At 37.8% G+C, this 17,324-nt stretch overlaps 1 protein-coding gene across 1 annotated transcript in view; it reads right to left on the bottom strand.

Moving 5' to 3' along the window:
• The window catches only part of slc9a1b (solute carrier family 9 member A1b), a 37,404-nt gene continuing 20,080 nt past the window's right edge, over positions 1 to 17,324 (bottom strand). Inside the window, exons 9-12 of the mRNA XM_062047337.1 lie at positions 13,457 to 13,565; positions 7,980 to 8,081; positions 5,961 to 6,033; positions 1 to 623 (exon numbers count right to left, since the gene is read on the bottom strand). Of these exons, the coding sequence (XP_061903321.1) occupies positions 433 to 623; positions 5,961 to 6,033; positions 7,980 to 8,081; positions 13,457 to 13,565 (475 nt within the window). The 3' untranslated portion in view covers positions 1 to 432. The remainder of the gene's footprint in view (positions 624 to 5,960; positions 6,034 to 7,979; positions 8,082 to 13,456; positions 13,566 to 17,324) is intronic.

Here is a 17,324-nt window from a genome sequence, read left to right as displayed (position 1 = left end):
TTGATGTACAAACCTTTATTAGACTTATTTCATGACTTCAATTTAGCTCAAAATATAAAAATACTCTGGCACAAACACAAACATTTGTTTAAGGCAAACACGCATGCAGCTTCAGCTCGGGCAGTGCACATGTATGCAGGGTCTTTTTCAACTCATGAGATACGTGACGTGTGCGAGAGGAGGAATGTTGACGAACACTTGCACCGCAGCCTCCAACAGTCCCTGAGAAAAACACTGATTATTAGCCATGCAGCCACGTTTTCAACAATATTACACGGAAATGTTCTTTGGTGGACACACTACGTTTGTGCTTGGAAGGGTAAACTCCACCCATTTGGCGCCGCCAGCAATTAAAATCAAGCGCAAGCAAAAACCAGGATAAATAAAGCTTAGGCTGTGGCCTCTGACCGCCATGGAAACATCAAAGTTCTTCTACTTGGGGCCGGGGTCGCTGAGGCGGCGTATGACCTTCAGCTCCCCCTCCTCCTTCTCTTTGTTGCGCTCGGATCCCTCCCGGGGATCGAGCTCTCGCTGGGACTCATTCAGCAGGCTGACGGCGTCAGGGGAGCTCGGGTTGGAGCGGGGCGGCGGGTCGCCGTCGTCGTACGTGTAGACTTGGTGTTCTGGCAGTGACAACAAACAATTTATACGCTGGAAAAACTCACATTCTCACCATGTATACCAGGACCCCAAACTACGGGTACGGCCCGCCAGCCTCCAAAATGGGAAGTCCCAACTTTAAATAAAAAAAAATAATAAAAAAAATTAAATATATATATATATATATATATATATATATATATATATATATATATATATATATATATATATATATATATATATATATATATATATATATATATATATATATATATATATATATATATATATATATATATATATACATACATACAAACCCCGTTTCCATATGAGTTGGGAAATTGTGTTAGATGTAAATATAAACGGAATACAATGATTTGCAAATCCTTTTCAACCCATATTCAATTGAATGCACTACAAAGACAAGATATTTGATGTTCAAACTCATAAACTTTTTTTTTTTTTGGCAAATAATAATTAACTTAGAATTTCATGGCTGCAACACGTGCCAAAGTAGTTGGGAAAGGGCATGTTCACCACTGTGTTACATGGCCTTTCCTTTTAACAACACTCAGTAAAGGTTTGGGAACTGAGGAGACACATTTTTGAAGCTTCTCAGGCGGAATTATTTCCCATTCTTGCTTGATGTACAGCTTAAGTTGTTCAACAGTCCGGGGGTCTCCGTTGTGGTATTTTAGGCTTCATAATGCGCCACACATTTTCAATGGGAGACAGGTCTGGACTACAGGCAGGCCAGTCTAGTACCCGCACTCTTTTACTATGAAGCCACGTTGATGTAACACGTGGCTTGGCATTGTCTTGCTGAAATAAGCAGGGGCGTCCATGGTAACGTTGCTTGGATGGCAACATATGTTGCTCCAAAACCTGTATGTACCTTTCAGCATTAATGGCGCCTTCACAGATGTGTAAGTTACCCATGTCTTGGGCACTAATACACCCCCATACCATCACAGATGCTGGCTTTTACACTTTGCGCCTATAACAATCCGGATGGTTCTTTTCCTCTTTGGTCCGGAGGACACGACGTCCACAGTTTCCAAAAACAATTTGAAATGTGGACTCGTCAGACCACAGAACACTTTTCCACTTTGTATCAGTCTATCTTAGATGAGCTCAGGCCCAGCGAAGCCGACGGCGTTTCTGGGTGTTGTTGATAAACGGTTTTCGCCTTGCATAGGAGAGTTTTAACTCACACTTACAGATGTAGCGACCAACTGTAGTAACTGACAGTGGGTTTCTGAAGTGTTCCTGAGCCCATGTGGTGATATCCTTTACACACTGATGTCGCTTGTTGATGCAGTACAGCCTGAGGGGTCGAAGGTCACAGGCTTAGCTGCTTACGTGCAGTGATTTCTCCAGATTCTCTGAACCCTTTGATGATATTACGGACCGTAGATGGTGAAATCCCTAAATTCCTTGCAATAGCTGGTTGAGAAAGGTTTTTCTTAAACTGTTCAACAATTTGCTCAAGCATTTGTTGACAAAGTGGTGACCCTCGCCCCATCCTTGTTTGTGAATGACTGAGCATTTCATGGAATCTACTTTTATACCCAATCATGGCACCCACCTGTTCCCAATTTGCCTGTTCACCTGTGGGATGTTCCAAATAAGTGTTTGATGAGCATTCCTCAACTTTATCAGTTTTTATTGCCACATTTCCCAACTTCTTTGTCACGTTTTGCTGGCATCAAATTCTAAAGTTAATGATTATTTGCAAAAAAAAAATGTTTATCAGTTTGAACATCAAATATGTTGTCTTTGTAGCATATTCAACTGAATATTGGTTGAAAATGATTTGCAAATTATTGTATTCCGTTTATATTTACATCTAACACAATTTCCCAACTCATATGGAAATGGGGTTTGTATATATATATATATATATATATATATATATATATATATATATATATATATATATATATATATATATATATATATATATATATATATATATATATATATATATATATAAAATAAAAAAAAAATCTGTCCTTTCTAATCCATTTTCCACCGCTTGTTAATCTTGGTGTCTCCTAGATAACAGTGATGCAGTGCCGGCCAATTTTTTTTAAGCCATTGCGCCCCCCCAGAGTCTAAAAGTTTGGGGACCCCTGATGTATACATTTCTGTTTAAAATATCTAAACAAACTTTACTCAAGTCACAATGCCCTAAATAGCCCCTAAATAGTCATTTTTCAGTACCGTATTTTTCACAGTTTTTTTCAAGGTTTGACCGGGGGTGCGACTTATACTCAGGAGCGACTTATGTGTGAAATTATTAACACATTACTGTAAAATATCAAATAATATTATTTATCTCATTCACGTAAGAGACTAGGCGTATATCAGCAATCGTCACACACACACACAAGTCAACCAATTATTTCAGCCTTTCTGAATCCTGTCCGGATTCAGAAAGGCTGGAATAATTGGAACTGCAACTGACGATGACTCGGACGTAAGCGACGTACCGATAGAAGAGGAAGCGGAGCATTGTCTACCTTTGGAGTTGGCAGAGTTGTTTAGAAGTGACACAGAAGAAGAAGATTTCATGGGATTTAGCGATTAGGAGTGACAGATTGTTTGGTAAACGTATAGCATGTTCTATATGTTATAGTTATTTGAACGACTCTTACCATAATATGTTACGTTAACATACCAGGCACGTTCTCAGTTGGTTATTTATGCGTCATATAACGTACACTTATTCAGCCTGTTGTTCACTATTCTTTATTTATTTTAAATTGCCTTTCAAATGTCTATTCTTGGTGTTGGATTTTTTAAAATAAATTTCCCCAAAAAATGCGACTTATACTCCAGTGTGACTTATATATGTTTTTTTCCTTCTTTATTATGCATTTTCAGCCGGTGCGACTTATACTCCGAAAAATACGGTAATATCTTTTTTGCTCATTACAACTTATTTTTTGCTTGAAATGAGCAAACAAATCCGCCATTGGAACAACTCACAATTGTCTCTGTAAGATTTCTTGAAATAAGAAATTGGTAATTAAAACTTATTATTAGCTATACTTACTAGTATTGTGAAAGTTTGTGTCTTATAACAAACTTGTGATGTTTAAAAGTAGCTTTTTTTTCTTTTTTTTTTTACTGAGAAGAGCTATTGCCTAAAAACAAGTTCTTATGTCTCACAAACAAAATACTATCCAGGGGATTGTGACTTGAATAAAGTTTGTTTTGATATTTTGACTAGAAATTTGAAATATATACTTGGTGAGATTGTGAGTTTTTCCAGTGCACAACTAAATTATTTGGGAGGCGGGGCACATTTGCAGAAAACTAAGGTCTTGTTTTGTATATTCTGAAAACCCCCCCAAAAAACCCAGTTTCCACTAAAGCCTATGTGTCAAAGTCAAGGCCTGCGGGCCGAATGAATGATCTATGGCTGGGATGATATTTGATTAGTATTAGAACCGGCCCGCAGGCCACAGCCGCCTGCTGCTTTTTTGCACGCACCAATACTCCATCAGTGTTGGCGCTAGGAATTTTCAAAATGGGGTCCCAGGGACCCCATCAAGTCATAAAAATGGGGTCCCACAGTAAATTTTTGGGGTCCCACTTTTTTGTAAGCGTTTTGAAAACAAATGATAAATGTATGCATTATCCTGTTATAACTCACATTCTATATTGTGTTTTGGAAAAAGGTTGTCATAAATGTTAATTCATTAAAAAAAAGAATACAAAAGAAAACAATTATCTATGCATATGTAAATTTATTCAGTTATAAACATTCACTTTCTTCTTTTCTTCATGGATCTAAACTTTACCGCTGCCAGTATTTTTTTCTATATTTTTCTTGTAATGTTTTCAGAATGTTTTTGTTCTATTTTTGGCCAAAGTAAGACAAAGAAAACAATCTGAAGTTGTCTTTATTTTTTTAGATTTAATGCCATGATTTTCTTCCATGCGGCCCCTGAGCTAAAATGAGTTTGGCACCCCTGCAGTATACATTATTTTTTTGTCTATTTATTTTATCAGAGTACAGTAGCACTCGGCTGTTTTTAAAAGGACTTTCTGCAAAAATCTGTTTTTTTAAACTGAATTTAAAGGCCACCTGTTGAATAGCACAAGTGGATGAAAAAGAGAGGACCTAAGACGGAACCTTGAGGTACGCCATGAGTATAACTAAATACGTTGAACAAATGACTACTGACTACATTTGAAGGAAACAAGCTACAGCAAGACCTTATTTATTTAAATCACATTATGGCAAACCTTAGGAAAGGACTAGGGATGTCCAATAATATCGGACTGCCGATATTATCGGCCGATAAATGCTTTAAAATGTAATATCTGAAATTATCTGTATCGGTTTCAAAATTATCGGTATCGGTTTCAAAAAGTAAAATTTCTGACTTTTTAAAACGCCGCTGTGTACACGGACGTAGGAAGAAGTACAGAGCGCCAATAAACCTTGAAGGCACTGCCTTTGCGTGCCGGCCCAGTCACAAAATATCTATGGCTTTTCACACACACAAGTGAATTCAATGCATACTTAGTCAACAGCCATACAGGTCACACTGAGGGTAGCCGTATAAACAACTTTAACACTGTTACAAATATGCGCCACACTGTGAACCCACACCAAACAATAATGACAAACACATTTCGGGAGAACATCCGCACCGTAACACAACATAAACCCAACAGAAGAAATACCCAGAACCCCTTGCAGCACTAACTCTTCCGGGACGCTACAATATACACCCCCGCTACCCCAACCTCCTCATGCTCTCTCAGGGAGAGCATGTCCCAAATTCCAAGCTGCTGTTTTGAGGCATGTTAAAAAAAAAAAAAGCATTTTGTGACTTCAATTATAAATATGGCAGTGCCATGTTGGCATTTTTTTCCCATAACTTGAGTTGATTTATTTTGTAAAACCTTGTTACATTGTTTAATGCATCCAACGGGGCATCACAACAAAATTAGGCATAATAATGTGTTAATTCCACGACTGTATATATCGGTATTGGTTGATATCGGAATCGGTAATTAAGAGTTGGACAATATTGGAATATCGGTTATCGGCAAAAAAGCCATTATCGGACATCGCTAGTTAAAATGCCAAAGCAAGGATCTGCCAATGTGTTTACAGTGGTCCAAGTTCCTCTATAAAACAGGAGCATTCTTGTGTTTTTAGGAATTTGCTGCAAAAATGTTTGTCTCCCAGGTTTTGAACGGAACTCGGGTGTCGTTGGATTTGGCCTCCGGGGACCGTCCGCTGTATAGCCCCGCTTTAGAGCCCTCGTACGCACGTTGTGTCATTTTCTACTGGAAGAGAAAAACCAAAATGGAGACTTCCGGTGATGACTGACCTGGCACAAAGGCGACTTTTCTCACTGAGGGGATCTCCGGGCGCTTTGCAGGCACGGTCAGATAGTGGCTCATCTGCCAGGTAAATACAACATGTAGCGTAAATGCTCGGTCTTGTTATGTACACAAACATCACACTGTACAATTATGGCTGCCATTATTATTATTAATATTTTTTTTTATACATTTTTGTTTTTTTAGAAATATACATTAGACAGGAGTTGTCACAAATACATCAAATGATTTCCCCCCCAATAAGTAAAATAATACAAATAAATAAAGTAAAAAGCAATCACAGACATACAGTACAGGCCAAAAGTTTGGACACACCTCATTTCAATGCGTTTTCTTTGTTTTCATGACTATTTACTTTTTAAATGATATCTTACTTTATTATACTATATTATTATTATATATTAAATTGTACTTTTTAAATTATATCTCAATTCTGTACACCGCTGCTGGAATTTTAATTTTCCTGAGGGAACTCTCCTGAAGGAATCAATAAAGTACTATCCATCTATCTATCTATCTATTTACATTGTATGAGCTTCAAGAGGTAGTCGCCTAAAATTGGTTTTCTCTTCACATGTGTGCTTGAAGCTCATTGAGAGAATGCCAAGAGTGTGCAAAGCAGTAATCAGAGCAAAGGGTGGCTATTTTGAAGAAACTAGAATATAAAACATGTTTTCAGTTATTTCAAAATTTTTTTTGTAAAGTACATAACTCCACATGTGTTCATTCATAGTTTTGATGCCTTCAGTGACAATCTACAACGCAAATAGTCATGAAAATAAAGAAAAGGCATTGAAATGAGAAGGTGAGTCCAAACTTTTAGCCTGTACTGTACATTTCACATAAAACCGCAGACAGCCACGTTCCTGAATGGCCTTAGAGCAGGGGTGTCCAAAGTGCGGCCCGGGGGCCATTTGCGGCCCGCAGCTAATTGTTTACCGGCCCGCCACACATTCTGCAAAAATTGCAAAATTGATATTATTGCAAAAATTAAAAAAAACATTTAAAAAAGTCGAATGAGGTGAAATCTAACGAGAAAAAGTTGCAATGTTGACACAAAGCTGCCATGCAGGCTGTTTTTTTCCCCTTTGGTCTATCTTTATTTTCCTTTTTTTTGCCATTGCTGAAAAAAAAATATAAAAAATAAAAATTGATGTTATAATGAATTATTGACCTATTCAAGACTCCAATTACTTAAAAAATGTCACTTTAAAATGTTTTATGTGGAAAAAATATTGCATATGTGGTTGCCATATAAAAACATCAAAGTTTTCTTTGACAAAAGAGTATAAAAACAAACAAAATAATAGTTCAAACATAAAATCGACAGATATATCTGAAGTTGATCTCGTAACTTAAGTGTTGAAAGTAAAAACAACATAATAAAAATGTATCACTTTATGAGTGGGGGACCTTTTGGATCCCAAATATGTTTAGTGGGATTTTATTAATATTTTCACTGTGATTACTCAAAAATATTAAATAATTAAAATCAACGTTGTCCTGCATTATTGATCTTTTAGAGCTCTAATTATTAAATTCTGCATATTTCCAGTTTTACTATAAAAAACAAAGTTGTCTTTGACAGAAAAGGCACAAAACCTTTTTTTTTTTTTTTTTTACTTTTTCTCAACCTGAAGTTGATATAGAGATTTACTGTAAGCGTTAAATAAAACATAATAATAATAATTTGACTTATTTTTAACATTTTAATGACTGAGACCCTTTATGGTCCCCGGGAGCCTTAAAGGTTAAAAAAAAAAAAAATCCATATATTTTGTTATGGTTTGAAAGTGGAAAATATCAAAATGGCCCCCGCATGCTTAAATTTTTTCGTGTGCGGCCCTCAGTGGAAAAAGTTTGGACACCCCTGCCTTAGAGTGATATAGCAAACAACAAGCACACAAAAGGCTCATCAACCACCCACATGTTTCAATCAGGGTTAACTCGGAGATCAGTTCCTCCATTATTATTTTTTTTAACCGACAACAAAGCGTGGCACTCACCCTCCTCCCCATCTCCACTTGCTGCTTACGGAATCGAACCTCGGTCACGTCGTCTTCTTCGAAGGGGTCGATCATGAGGTCGTGCCTGCTGTAGGAGCGAAGCTGAGGACACACACACATGTCAAAGCAATGCTCAGCGTTCCTCCATTTTGGCAATCAGGGGCATTGACAACACTACCCTGCCACTCCCCACCCGTCTGATTGGTCGCCTCGTGAAGGAGCCTAGGGTCTTCAAACAAAATAACCAACATCTCTATTTCCAATATAACTAAAACAAATCTTACTTACTAAAACCTTCCAATGTGTAATGTCAACAGGAGTGTTTCCATGCGTATTTTTCCCGTGCTATCGTAATGTAATCAAGATAGCGTTGTTAGCATTAGCTGATATGCTAGCACGTTTACGAGTGTCTGTGCTAGTATTATTACCTTATAAGACATTATTTTCTTGTTCCAGTTTCACAAATTCCTCAGTGAAGTTTGGAAACAATTAAGGTATATACTAGGGGTCGGCAACCCAAAATGTTGAAAGAGCCATATTGGACCAAAAATACAAAAACAAATCTGTCTGGAGCCGCAAAAAATTTAAAGCCATATTACATACAGATAGTGTGTGATGAGATATAAATTGAATTAAGATGACTTAAAGGAAACTAAATGACCTCAAATATAGGTGAGGGCCGACATCCGGGCAACTGAGCTACATACGGGTTCTTCGAGCCATAGCAACCAGACTGGCGTTGAAAACAAACCGTTGCCATTACTCTTTAACCTGTCGACCTACGCTGGTTAAACCCGTCATTCTGCCTCCAAAATGACGAAAAATTGTGTTGTTTTTGGTTGTGCTAACCACAACTGGAAACAGGGAAAACAAAGGTTGTATTTTGTTCTGCCAAAGCGTGATAAAAGCCCACAGAGACGAGACAAATGGCTCGCAGCTTTACACCGGGAAAACGAGGACGGTTCTCACTGGAGTCCCCCAAAGTCCCGGGTCGTGTGTTCGGATCACTTCGTTTCTGGTAAATATAAGGAACAAAAGTCCACCTTCTTAACCACAACTTGGCTATACCGTCCGTGCTAACGTTGTACTTGTTGAATTTGTACTTTATAACGTTCGACAGCTGAAGTTGTTGTTGTACAAAAATAACATGCGGTATATACTATATAGTCTATAGCCTAGCTAGCTATTTTCGAAAACCGGTTTCGTTTAAATTTGCACTTAACAGTTGGGTTTTTAAAAACCAATAAACCTTATAATTTTCATGTTGCCATTTAATCAACTTTTCAAGACAGTCGCAAAATGCTGTCTGCAAGACTTTTCAATACAAAGACATATATTTTGTACATTATTCGCCTGCTGTACTGCGCCTTCATAAGGCTACAACTTACAAGGACCAGGCTACTAGGGGTCAGTCTGCTTTCTTTTGGGGTTTTTTGCCGGACATTCCAGTATTATTTACCCGTAATCTTGGTATTACTTTCCTTATTAGGTTATTTTGCCACCTCCCCCTTCTCTGTTTAAACTCTCCTTTGTTGTACTTAAACAATACATGTAGCCCTCAAATCTCTCAATATTTTATACACTAACACTTGATCTTGTTGTTGATAACTTCCGCGTCTCTTTCTTAGTAGCGCTCAGGCTAAGCTAACTTACAAGCTAAGCTAAGCCTGAGAAGCTTTAAAGTTCACTGAGACGAGTCTGACGCAAATAATACATTTTCGTTTTTTCACACGATATGCGAATAAGTAAAAATGCGTAAATGAAGGACTTAACGCCGACTTCCAAGCCACAACGCTCGTTAAATGCTTTTTCTGTCAATGCTGTGTTCGCTGTGAGCTGGTTTGTTTTCAACGAATTCCCGGTTGCTAGGGGATTGGTAGGCGGAAGTGACGTAGGTCCGCCCTCACCTATACCTACAAATGAGGCATAATGATGCAATGTGTACATGTAGCTCGCCTAAATAGCGTGTTAGCATCGATTAGCTTGCAGTCATGCAGTGACCAAATATGTCTGATTAGCACTCCACACAAGTCAATAACATCAACAAAAAACTCACCTTTGTGCATTCATGCACAACGTTAAAAGTTTGGTGGACAAAATGAGACAGAAAAAGAAGTGGCGTAAAACACGTCCTAGAAAGTCGGAGAAAGTTCTGCATGTAAACAAACTACGGTGAGTTCAAGGACCGCCAAAATTAGTAGGACAAAACGGCGCTCGCCAAATACTCAAATCAGTGAAGCATGTTTAATATAAAGTGTGTGCTTTATAACAATTAGGGAGGTTTGTGTCATGTTTGTCCTCCTACAGAAACCATATTAAAACAAAAAATATATTTTTTTCCCCTCATCTTTTTCCATTTTTCATACATTTCTGAAAAAGCTCCAGAGAGCCACTAGGGCGGCGCTAAAGAGCCGCATGCGGGTTGCCGACCGTATTTTTCGGACTATAAGTCACAGTTTTTTTTCATAGTTTGGCCGGGGGTGCGACTTATACTCAGGAGCGACTTATGTGTGAAATCATTAACACATTAGCGTAAAATATCAAATAATATTATTTAGCTCATTCACGAAAGAGACTAGACGTATAAGATTTCATGGGATTTAGCGATTAGGAGTGACAGATTGTTTGGTAAACGTATAGCATGTTCTATATGTTATAGTTATTTGAATGATTCTCACCATAATATTAAATTGCCTTTCAAATGTCTATTCTTGGTGTTGGGTTTTATCAAATAAATTTCCCACAAAAATGCGACTTATACTCCAGTGCGACTTATATATGTTTTTTTCCTTCTTTATTATGCATTTTCGGCCGATGCGACTTATACTCCGCAGCGACTTATACTCCGAAAAATACGGTACTTACAACTGTCTTCATTGCTTTATTTACAATAAATAATCGATTATTGACTTTATAATTGTCCACGTCCGAAATGTGATGCCTCTAAAAATCGATTATTGCCCCCACCTCTAATTTCAAGTGGGCTCTGTACCGAGGATGTCGTTGTGGCTTGTACAGCCCTTTGAGACACTTGTGATTTAGGGCTATATAAATAAACATTGATTGATTGATTGACTGATTGAAGTGTTGGTGTCAGCCTTGTCACAGTCAGTACGCCACACATATGAGGAGCACTGGATCGATCCATAAATTGGTGGTGTCGATACCAAGGGTAATACCAGTCTTTGATCGATATTTTCTTTTCTCAAAATCTTAAAAATTAGTTTAAATGTTTACGAATTCAGTGAATAATTCCCTGGACACAGGAAGACTTTAGCGCCAAAAACAAAAGGTTTAAACAAGTTTTAAGTTTTTGTTTAGTTAGTGTACCGTATTTTTCGGACTATAAGTCGCAGTTTTTTTTCATACTTTGGCCGGGGGTGCGACTTATACTCAGGAGCGACTTATGTGTGAAATTATTAACACATTACCGTAAAATATCAAATAATATTATTTAGCTCAAACACGTAAGAGACTAGACGTATAAGATTTCATGGGATTTAGCGATTAGGAGTGACAGATTGTTTGGTAAACGTATAGCATGTTCTATATGTTATAGTTATTTGAATGACTCTTACCATAACATGTTACGTTAACATACCAGGCACCTTCTCAGTTGGTTATTTATGCCTCATATAACGTACACTTATTCAGCCTATTGTTCACTATTCTTTATTTATTAGGGTCCGCACGACCCATTGTCAAAGGAATCCCAAAGGGAGTCCTTTTGCAATGGGACAAAAGGACACTATTGAAATTGTAAGGTTTTATTGTTCTTTATCATTAGGGTCCGCCTGTATCCTGTATATTATTATTCTTCCGCAGCTTTGCGCACTACTTTGCCCCCCTTAACATGCTTCAAAACTCACCAAATTTTTTACACACATACAAAAACTGGTACAGCACACTTTAGTCAAAAAAACAAACCCCAAAAATCAAAATTGCGCTCGAGCGCCCCCTAGGCAAAAACAAAAACAAACTGCCTGTAACTCCCACTAGGAAGGTCGTAGAGACATGAAACAAAAACCTGTATGTAGGTCTCACTTAGACCTACAATTCATAATGACACATCCTCGGGCAAAAACCAACAGGAAGTTGGCAATTTCCCATTTAAGACAAAAATGTACTAAAAACACTAATTTTTGCCTCTTTGAGCTGTAATTTCACCCCCTTAAAATACTTCAAAACTCACCAAACTTCTCACACACATCGGGACTGGTGGAAATTGCGATAAAAAAAAAACCGAACCCCAAAACTCAAAATTGCGCTCTAGCGCAATTTTTGAATAAAACAGAGACAAAACTGCTTCTCAGAGGAAAACTCAGACAAAACTGCTTGTAACTTCCGGTAGGAACGTCTTAGAGACATGAAACAAATACCTCTATGTAGGTCTCACCTAGACCTACATTTCATAGATTGACATCTTTCAGCAAAAACAACAGGAAGTTTGCAATCCCTCCTTCAAAACAAAATGTTTGTTAAAACCGGTCACCAAACATCAAACATTATCTCCTCTGAGCGCGTTTGTCGTTTCGGCTTCAAACTACTACAGGAGGGACATTGAACCCTTCTGATTAAAAGTTGACGACGGCGTTTCGTTTAGTGCTACCGTTTTGATTTTACGTGCCTTCACAGAACCACTGCTCTGATGCTGCTCAGCTGCTGTTAATGACAACGTGAAATGGAATTATTTCTTTTTTGTCCTCAAAATTCTACACACAAGACCCTATAATGACAATGTGAAATGGAATTGTTTCTTTTTTGTCCTCAAAAATTCTACACACAATACCCTATAATGACAATGTGAAATGGAATTAGGACCACTAAAGCTGCTCCGCTGCTGTGATTTTACGCGCCTTCAAAGAAAACAACCACTGTGCCGCAACACCTAGAAAAAAACACAGACACAACTTCCTCTAACTCCCAGTACGAATATCGTAGAGACACGAAACAAGAACCTCTATGTAGGTCTCACACAGGACTACCACTGGACACAAGTATTGGGACACCTAGGACTAGCACCAGCCAAAATGCGGACCCGACCAACGCTGCTTGCAGCTTTAATTTTAAATTGCCTTTCAAATGTCTATTCTTGGTGTTGGGTTTTATCAAATACATTTCCCCAAAAATGCGACTTATACTCCAGTGCGACTTATATATGTTTTTTTCCTTCTTTATTATGCATTTTCGGCCGGTGCGACTTATACTCCGGAGCGACTTATAGTCCAAAAAATACGGTAAGTAAACATGAACAAAATCTTTCTATGTAGTGAACTCATTTTACAAGGTATATATCTGTGTCTGTTGAGACTTACGTATATATGGAAAAAAATGTTTTCAATAATAATAAAGGGTATATTCAATGAGAAAATACACTAATATCAAGTAATTTTGTCTAAGGACTAATTCCCTTTAGAAAGGACACACGCAAAGAGTGATTTTTATTAGCGCGCCGATTTTGGCGCGGTTTTTCCTACCCTCTGTCTGTTCTTCTGCATGTTGGAGTGCAGCATCTTTCGAATTTCCTTCTCACGACCTCTGGAGATGTTTGTCCTGCGTCTGGACGGCCCCTGGGGTTCCTCGCTCCTGAGGTGGACACATTAAAGCGCTCTTCAGAGAGGTCTGCTTCAGCGTGACATAACACAGCCTGTCCGGCAGAGGGCGCCCATGCACAAAAAAAATCAGCACACACACACCATAGCCCAGGCCTGGGCAAATATTTTGACTGGGGGGGCCCAAATTTAGAGAAAAAAATGTGTCTAGTACAAAACCTCACAATAATGTCTGATTGAATGCTAAAAACAGACCGCCCTTAAAAAAAACGGAATTAAATTTTACATTTCTTGACTGAATGAGACACTCAAAATGTACATGAAAATAAAGACTGTGGGATTTACAAAATTAACTATGAACAATAAAACACTGAATATTGACAACATATGAACGTCGAAGGGTGAAAATAAACCCACCTACAATCTGATATATCACTAAGCTTTAGAACTTTGTTGTAAAAAAATCTCTTTCCACGTCTGTCCCTGACACCCGTATTAACGGATTCCCGGATTTCCCATAATACATTTTTTTTTTGCATTTTCCCCATTCAAAATGAAAGGGAAATTTTTCCTAGTTGCACACTTATCACAATCTTCAACCCATTCAATTGATTCCACCTTCAACTCACCCTGGACATTCAAACTACCATTTTTCCACATTCAACACATTTCCAGGAATTCACGTTTTCTTGGTATTAGTGAAGTGCCCACTTGGTAATCATCAAAATTCCCAAATTTCCAGGAAGTTCCCATTGAAATGAATGGGACATTTTTCCAAGTTGCACAATTACCACATTCTTCAACCCATTCCCCCTTCAACACATCTTGGATATTCAAACTACCATTTTTCCCCACATTCAACAAATTTCCAGGAATTCCCGTTTTTTTGGTAACCTATTTCCACCTTTAAGTTCGACTACTCCTTTGGACATTTTTCGAACCCATTTCAACCGTTCCACCGTCAAAACACTCTTCATATTCAGGACAAAATCCAAGTTAGTTAAGGAACTAGAAAAATTCCTGGTGTCCCGAAATTCCAGGAATTTCTCAATTAAAAACTGTTACTAATTCAACATGTTTGACCGATTAAACAATTCCAACACCAACCAGTTCAGCTCATTCATGCTCTTAATCATCAAAATTCCCAAATTTCCAGGAAGTTCCCATTGAAATGAATGGGACATTTTTCCAAGTTGCACAATTCCCACATCCTTCAACCGATTCAAACCATCCCCCCTTCAACATATTCAACTCATCCTGGACATTCAAACTACCATTTTTCCACATTCAACAAATTTCCAGGAATTCCCGTTTTTTTGGTAACCTATTTTCACCCTTAAGTTCGACTACTCCTTTGACATTTTTCAACCAATTTCAACCATTCCACCGTCAAAACACTCCTCATATTAAGGACAAAATCCAAATTGGTTAAGGAACCAGAAAATTCCCGGTTTTCCCGAAATTCCAGGAATTTCTCAATTAAAAACTGTTACTAACTCAACATTTCTCGGCCAATTTAAACAATTCCAACACCAACCAATTCAGCTCATTCAGGACATTCAGGCTCTTAATCATCAAAATTCCCAAATGTCCAGGAAGTTCCCATTGAAATGAATGGGACATTTTTCCATGTTGCACAATTCCCACATTCTTCAACCCATTCAAACCATTCCCCCTTCAACACATTCAACTCATCCTGGACATTCAAACTACCATTTTTCCACATTCAACAAATTTCCAGGAATTCACGTTTTTTGGTAACCTATTTCCACCTTTAAGTTAAACTACTCCTTTGACATTTTTCTAACCCATTTCAACCGTTCCACCGTCAAAACACTCCTCATATTCAGGACAAAATCCAAGTTAGTTAAGGAACTAGAAAAATTCCTGGTGTCCCGAAATTCCAGGAATTTCTCAATTAAAAACTGTTACTAATTCAACATGTTTGACCGATTAAACAATTCCAACACCAACCAGTTCAGCTCATTCATGCTCTTAATCATCAAAATTCCCAAATTTCCAGGAAGTTCCCATTGAAATGAATGGGACATTTTTCCAAGTTGCACAATTCCCACATCCTTCGACCGATTCAAACCATCCCCCCTTCAACATATTCAACTCATCCTTGACATTCAAAGTACCATTTTTCCACATTCAACAAATTTCCAGGAATTCCCGTTTTTTTGGTAACCTATTTTCACCCTTAAGTTCGACTACTCCTTTGACATTTTTCAACCAATTTCAACCATTCCACCGTCAAAACACTCCTCATATTCAGGACAAAATCCAAGTTAGTTAAGGAACTAGAAAAATTCCTGGTGTCCCGAAATTCCAGGAATTTCTCAATTAAAAACTGTTACTAATTCAACATGTTTGACCGATTAAACAATTCCAACACCAACCAGTTCAGCTCATTCATGCTCTTAGTCATCAAAATTCCCAAATTTCCAGGAAGTTCCCATTGAAATGAATGGGACATTTTTCCAACTTGCACAATTCCCACATTCTTCAACCCATTCAAACCATTCCCCCTTCAACATTCTTCAACTCATCCTGGACATTCAAACTACCATTTTCCACATTCAACAAATTTCCAGGAATTCCCGTTTTTTTTGGTAACCTATTTCCACCCTTAAGTTCGACTACTCCTTTGACATTTTTCAACCAATTTCAACCATTCCACCGTCAAAACACTCCTCATATTAAGGACAAAATCCAAATTGGTTAAGGAACCAGAAAATTCCCGGTTTTCCCGAAATTCCAGGAATTTCTCAATTAAAAACTGTTACTAATTCAACATTTCTCGACCAATTTAAACAATTCCAACACCAACCAATTCAGCTCATTCAGGACATTCAGGCTCTTAATCATCAAAATTCCCAAATGTTAGGAAGTTCCCATTGAAATGAATGGGACATTTTTCCATGTTGCACAATTCCCACATTCTTCAATCCATTCAAACTATTCCACCTTCAACTCATCCTGGACAATCAAACTACCATTTTCCACATTAATCAAATTTCCAGGAATTCCTGGTTTTTTGGTAACCTACTTCCACCCTTAAGTTCAACCTTTCCTTTGACATTTTTCAACCCATTTCAACCGTTCCACCGTCAAAACACTCCTCATATTCAGGACAAAAACCAAGTTGGTTAAGGAACTAGAGCAATTCCCGGTTTTCCCAAAATTCCCGGAATTTCTCAATTAAAAACTGTTCCTATTCAACATTTCTTGACCGATTTAAACAATTTAAACACCAACCAATTCAGCTCATTCAGGACATTCATGCTACTAAACATCAAAACTCCCAAATTTCCAGGAAGTTCCCATTGAAATGAATGGAACATTTTTCCAAATTGCACAATTCCCACATTCTTCAACCCATTCAAACCATTCCCCCTTCAACACATTCAACTCATCCTGGATATTCAAACTACCATTTTTCCACATTCAACAAATTTCCAGGAATTCCCGTTTTTTTTGGTAACCTATTTCCACCCTTAAGTTCGACTACTCCTTTGACATTTTTCAACCAATTTCAACCATTCCACCGTCAAAACACTCCTCATATTAAGGACAAAATCCAAATTGGTTAAGGAACCAGAAAATTCCCGGTTTTCCCGAAATTTCAGGAATTTCTCAATTAAAAACTGTTACTAATTCAACATTTCTCGACCAATTTAAACAATTCCAACACCAACCAATTCAGCTCATTCAGGACATTCAGGCTCTTAATCATCAAAATTCCCAAATGTTAGGAAGTTCCCATTGAAATGAATGGGACATTTTTCCA

Source organism: Entelurus aequoreus, linkage group LG05, assembly GCF_033978785.1.
Source record: "Entelurus aequoreus isolate RoL-2023_Sb linkage group LG05, RoL_Eaeq_v1.1, whole genome shotgun sequence".
Taxonomy (NCBI): Eukaryota; Metazoa; Chordata; class Actinopteri; order Syngnathiformes; family Syngnathidae; genus Entelurus; species Entelurus aequoreus.
The sequence above is the reverse complement of the archived record's forward strand: the minus strand, read 5'-3'. Positions and strand labels throughout refer to the sequence as shown.